This window comes from Phytophthora parasitica (assembly GCF_000247585.1).
Source record: "Phytophthora parasitica INRA-310 unplaced genomic scaffold supercont2.5, whole genome shotgun sequence".
Taxonomy (NCBI): domain Eukaryota; phylum Oomycota; class Peronosporomycetes; order Peronosporales; family Peronosporaceae; genus Phytophthora; species Phytophthora nicotianae.
This window is the reverse complement of record NW_008648991.1, coordinates 96,732-102,646: the sequence shown is the minus strand read 5'-3', so window position 1 is coordinate 102,646 and position 5,915 is coordinate 96,732. Positions and strand designations below refer to the sequence as shown.

The 5,915-nt window shown below is 46.4% G+C and overlaps 3 protein-coding genes across 3 annotated transcripts; 1 reads left to right on the top strand and 2 right to left on the bottom strand.

The window, feature by feature from the left end:
* Positions 1-481: 481 nt before the first annotated feature.
* On the bottom strand, positions 482-3,076 carry PPTG_04420 (hypothetical protein). The gene has a single exon (XM_008896664.1). The coding sequence runs from the start codon at positions 3,034-3,036 to the stop codon at positions 613-615; it is 2,424 nt and encodes an 807-aa protein (XP_008894912.1). The 5' UTR covers positions 3,037-3,076; the 3' UTR covers positions 482-612.
* A 185-nt stretch (positions 3,077-3,261) lies between these two features.
* On the top strand, positions 3,262-4,532 carry PPTG_04419 (hypothetical protein; the record flags this gene model as incomplete). Its single annotated transcript, XM_008896663.1, has 4 exons — positions 3,262-3,428; positions 3,497-3,722; positions 3,790-3,852; positions 3,921-4,532. 4 exons carry the CDS (start codon positions 3,262-3,264, stop codon positions 4,530-4,532), a joined length of 1,068 nt encoding a protein of 355 aa, XP_008894911.1.
* Positions 4,533-4,582: 50 nt separating this feature from the next.
* Positions 4,583-4,946, bottom strand: PPTG_21383 (hypothetical protein; the record flags this gene model as incomplete). Its single annotated transcript, XM_008897393.1, has 1 exon — positions 4,583-4,946. One exon carries the CDS (start codon positions 4,944-4,946, stop codon positions 4,641-4,643), a length of 306 nt encoding a protein of 101 aa, XP_008895641.1. The 3' UTR covers positions 4,583-4,640.
* Positions 4,947-5,915: the final 969 nt, after the last annotated feature.

Here is a 5,915-nt window from a genome sequence, read left to right as displayed (position 1 = left end):
ATCCATTAAAAAATGCTCACCGTACAAAAGTAGTCAGAGCGGCGGGTTCTTACAGGCATTGCGAGTTTATAGCAAGGCTCTCTTTTTTCTATCCATAACGAATAACTGGAAAATTGACTATGAAAAGAATGTACATCAGGCCCCGAGCCATTCTGACCCGAGTTAATGTCACGGGGTGAAAGGTACAAGTTCGCTGACTACGGAAGTCAAGGACGCTCAAAAATGCTGTAACCAAGCCTAACACCACTTAGTATGCAGGATCTCTATTACCATATCTTTATGGAAATGATGTCTACAATTTTCCGCCACCACTCTTCTTTTTACTATCACCTTCCGAATGGGAAAATTGTGGACACTGGTGTATTTTCACACGGAAGACTAAAAAAATATTTCGGTGGAAAAAAAAAGTCACCATTCTTCCAATCAAACGAGGAAAGCGTGCAATAATAAGTTGGGCTTCAGCTACACTTTGTCGTTGATTGTAAATATGATATCTCTTGACAAATATAAGCTATTTACTGGACCTCCTTCGACGACTTTGAATATATACATGTTTACATATAAGAATGAAGAGTGCCAGTAAAAAAATGAATTCAACTCCCTTTTGTTCATCTAGCAGAAGAGGAATGTCGGTTTGGCAGCCTTGGCCTGGCACATGCGCTCCGCACGCTTGTTTCCCACGATACGCTGCATTCGCAACAGATCCAGCCGCGTGAACAACGCGATCGACGATTTTCCGCCCGTATTGTCAGCGAATCCGTCATCGTTCTGTCCGGCGGTATCGCTACTCGGCAGCATATTCATCATCTCGGCGTAAAAATCTCCCATAACAGGAAGTCCATACCAGATCAGCTGGTGCACACCGCGAATCTGGAGCTGATGGTAGAAGTGGAAACGTTCCGTGTACAGCATGACATGGCAGTGGCCATGGAAGAACGACGTACGGGCACGAGATACCTGCTTGTTCGTCGTGTACTCACAGCACTGGACACTGCGGATCAGCTTTTTGTTCATCGAGTCGTTGAACAAGTTGCGTACACGCACATAGTCAAAGTAAGAAGGGATGAAGATCAGCACGTGTTTCCTTGGATGGTCCAGTAGCGGCTCAAACACGTGCTTCTTGAAGTAGGCAAAGCGCAGTTCCACTTCGTCCGCCGCACTGAGGCGGCCAGAGTGATCCAGATCCACACGCTGGAAGATCTGCTTCACTTGCGGTACTACCCGAGAGATCGAAGCGGAGCCGTCTGCCGCGTCGTATTGACGGGTATACTTGACGACTCCAGAGATGTTACGACACGTTTTGGTCACCAGAGCGTTAAGTGCAGGCTCTGCACCGTGCGCAAAGACAATAGTCTGTCTGAAATACGCAGCCAAGAAGGCCAAGTTCCACTCCCTGACTCGAGAGAAATCAGCGTTCGGCGCTTCTTTCGGCTGCAGATTCGTAGCGCGCAATACAGTGCGCAAGTGTTCCAAGTTCTGCATAGCCATCAGACTAGCCGAGTCAACGATACACACCTCGATAGTGGACAAAAAGTCACTCGACAACTTGACGTCGTCACTGGACTCGGCTTCATCCAACATGGCGACTTCATCTCCGAGTTGTTGACGCAGTCCAAGAGGAGACGCGATGATGAGGTCAGCGTGGTGATACTCGCTGTAGAAGCGAACGGCCTTGCGAGAGAACGACAAGCCCAACTGGAAACAATCGTCGTTGTTTCCCTGTCCAAACACTCGCTGCCATTCCTTCTTGTCTTCATCGTTAGAAGGCTCATCGTCGCCCTTAGCACTGCCGAATTCATTGAAGAAGCGGTCTTTATTGTGGAAGGTATCCACGTTCGAGGGCAGAAGCTCCAGTAATTGGTTCACGAACGCCACTGCAGAGCTACGCAGCGGTAGTAACACTAACACACTGGCACGACAGAAGCCCTGGTCACGGTACTCCTTCTCTTCTTCGCTTTGTTTCTTGATACGCTCGTTGTTACGTGTAACCGTATCACGAGCTTTTAGCACGTGATTCAGTACGTGCATTGCACTCAATTGACGCAGTTTCTCCGTGTTCTCGTACGTCTGGCCGGCGAAAAACACGTCTGTATACGCTGACATTTGCTGTGAGAGAGTATACTCCACTGACCCCTTAGAAAACGCCGTATCAGCGTCCAGGCCACGCTGCTTCCACGTTGTTAACAGCCTCGAACGCACATACTGTTTCTTCTTGTCCGCCGTCTCTGGAGCTGCCACGACACCGTCCAGTCCAGGGATCTCCGCAGCTCCAGTCCTGTATGTGATGTTATAAGAGTCCTCCTGTAAACTAGGTAAGGTAATTTTGGTGAACTTTCTCGTTTGTGCTTCGAATTTCTTGGCATCCTGTTCGGTAAACGAGCTTAACAGGTATCGACGACGATAAGGGTCTTCTTGTTCTTCTTGTTCTTTGTCTTCAAGCTGCATTTCGTCATCTTTCTCCATGGACGCAACCTGCTCTTCACCGTCTTTATTGTCACCGGTATTTTCTTCAACACTTTCGTTCTCTTCGTGTTCTTCTTCAATCTCGTCACCGTTCTCGTCCACCAACACTTCTTCATACTCTTCTTCTTCATCTTCTTCATCGTCTTCTTCAATGGGTTCAGCAGGTTTGAATGTGTTCACAAATTCATCAAACAACGAGTTTTTCTTGAGAACGTTCTCGTCGTCACTGTCACTGTCTTCACTCTGTGACTCTTCTTGTTCTTCTTCCTGTTGATCTTCTTCGTCGCTGTCTTTCTTGTAAATTGCGTTAGCTGTGCGCTCCCACGTCTCTTCGTATTGTTCTCGTTGCATTCTCTTCTTCTCGTCCACATTGGAGTAGAATTTACGAGCTTTAGTTCGCTCTGCAATCTTCTGAGTCTTCCACTGGCCCATCATGGACCCATTTTTGCGCGGTTTGACCTCATTTTCCTTGGATACGGCGCCGTGCTTGGCCTTCGGCTCAGCGTCGTCCCACACATTGGCCTTGCGCTTGCGGCTGCCCTTCTTCTTGCCTCCTCCCTTACGTGGGCCCATGGTGGTCAATGTACTGATGATACAGTGCAACTCAAATGGCTGGTCGAAAGAAAAGGCGTGACCGGATTGAATGAAATGATTTTCAGCCAATAGAATCTAGTGGTGTGGTGCACATAGACGACTTATTTTTAGTGATGAGCTTTGGCACCCTTTCGCGAAAGATGGCTACATTTGTGACACATTGAGCTTAGTGTTGGCGTTATTGAGAACTTGGCGATGGGAACGATGAACGCCGCGGAAGCGAGTGAAATTGTACACTGTATGAGCGACGAGGAAGACCAGCAGATGCAGGCTGCGAGGTTTCAGGCGCCCGACGGGGAAGATGCCGAGAATTGGGCGCTGCAGTCCGTGGCTAGTGTCCTGCAGCGAGTTCAAGAAGCTCCGGGCGATGAGTACGTAGACAACACACTGTAGCAGTATGTGGGTTTGGATCGATGTGACGATTTCTTTAACTGCATAGAGTGAGCGTGGAGCTGCTGGTGCGTCAACTGGAGCGACTACCAAAAGAGGCACGAGCTCAACAACTTGTTCGTCTGCTGCTCGAGTCACGAGAAGAATCCATCCCGAAACATGCTGTACTCGGTATTTGGGGCAAGCTAATATCCGGAAATAAAACCAGGACGTCAGGAAAAGCTAGAGCGAAAAGTGCGGCCAACATCCCCATCATTCGTAGTCGGTTCCTTGAGGTATGGCAATTTGGGATTATAAATTTCTCTTTAAAAAAATTACTTGACTCTAATTTTTTATATGTAGTCAAAACGAAAGCAGGCAGAGTGCGATCTCAAGTTACTCCAGAATCGAATTGCATTGCTTCAGGTGCGCTTTGACCTTGGTGTTATAGTTATACACAATACCTGACAGATTTCCTACATTAATCATGATAGCATGAAGAATCGAAAGCTTGGAAAAAAATTGCGCAGACAAAAGACCGAGCACAAGAAATCCTCGAAATGCGCCTAGCCACGTTGCAACGTAAAGAAGAAAAGTCAATGCACCAAATAGAGCTCGAACGACAATCTCGATCCGCACAGAAGAAGCAGAACGGGCTCAAGAAGGAGTCGGTGATTAAGAAGAAGCACGCAGCCATTCAGATTATCTCCAAGAAGTATCAAGATGTAGAGCAGGTAAAGTCAGAGAGCAAACGACTAAAAGCAGAGCGCGAGCGACTGCAGTTGTTGCAAGTAGAAGACGCACGAGCTAAGCGTCAGGCGATCAGACGACAGGAGGACGCTCTCAAAAAGAAAAAGCTACAAGAACGTCAGCAAGTTGATGAAGTTGCAGTCCTGCGTTTGATGAAAAAGGCTATAGCAGAGGAGCGACAGATTCGGGAGCATCGTAAAAAGGTAAAAGAGATGGAGGAGGCTGAGCGCTCGTTGATCCAAAGACTACAAGGCACTCAGTTGATACAACGAGAAGCCTACTCTGTACTTGAGCAAGCTCTATTGCGAACTGATCTCAAACGTGCTCATTCGGTCGCTCCGTTAGGAGACAGATGAGAAGAATCTTGCGTAAAGTACACGATTGTCTTCAATATGAAAAACCAACGTTCGATCAAAAACAAAGTTGTCATTATCCCCAGCTGCTGACTATCTTCATGTTCTGCGTCATTGCTGGAGCCGGGTTGCCACCTCTTTAGCCTTCTTTGCGTTTTTCATGTCTACGACATATTTCTTCACATAGTTTCTCCAGATTCGCATGATAAATCTCTCTTCTGCTGCCATACTGTCGTCTGCAGAATCCGTCTCGGCTCGACGCAAGAGCCGCCCACCATCAGTTAAGGTTCCACCGACGAAGGCAGACCCCTCTTCATCCCTGATCATGACCTTGGAATATTTGGTCGCGGGGATGGCAGTTCCACTAACGTAGAGAGTAGCAGAAAAAAATACCGTGATGACCTTGACGAGACCCATGCTGTTGTTATGTTTTTATCAAAGTCGCTGCGGGAGGTAGATTTTCGACTCTGTGAGTAAATTGCAAAATGAAGCTTACACCGTACATTTATAGTTTATGTGAAAGTCTTTGATCTGATACTCAAATGCACGTACCGTTTTTGTTAGGTCCAAACCCATACATGTACAACACGCCTGGTTCAAACAGTACGAAAAGTGTACCATTTTTCCAGATTATTTTTGTGATACATGTAGTATCGGAAAATAACCAATTAGAATACGTTCGTTATGAAATTGTGGGGAAACTGTAGTGCAATATTCGTACAACTTGCCACCTTTCCTCGTCTACCAGTTCGTGAAAGCGTTGTCTGGAGAGTGATCAGCACATCTGGTGTCTGCGTTACAAATAGCGCTTTTTGTTTTGCTTTTCTAATGGGGCAGAAACAGGTTGTGGGTTAGCCTTGAAATAGGATCGTGGCAACTAATCTCGTTGATTCTGTATATTAGATGCTGTCGATGCTTCATTCGGCACTGAAGGGCTCATTGGTGCTGATCAGGGAGCATCACGCTCGAACCAGAAGTTATTAGTAATGCTGTATGAGGGTCCGTCATCGGCTCCTTTTGGCAGGAGTATTTATAAGTGTATCACGGATTTGATAACAATCGAAATCGCTAATAGGATTGTAAATATAAAACTACAGTGTTTTACAGCATCATATACTTGAATAATTCTGGATACGGTGGTGGCTGTGATAGAGTTCGTTGATTACGGACAAGAGTACCATCATCCTAATCAACCTTCTAATTGTTGTAACTTTACGGTAAAGTTTACCGTACTGTTTGGAATTGTACCTACATGTATTGTGCCTTTCTGCCAAAACGCCCTCAGTTTTATGGTCCTACGTAGGAGTGTTGCCCTTACGGAAGACCTCCTATCTGATCGTGTGCTTCCGACTAAAATTTAGCCTAACCCTTTGACGAAAAAAAAAA

Excerpts from the sequence above, each read along its gene's own strand:
- PPTG_04420 (XM_008896664.1), bottom strand. The coding sequence starts at position 3,036 with ATGGGCCCACGTAAGGGAGGAGGCAAGAAGAAGGGCAGCCGCAAGCGC.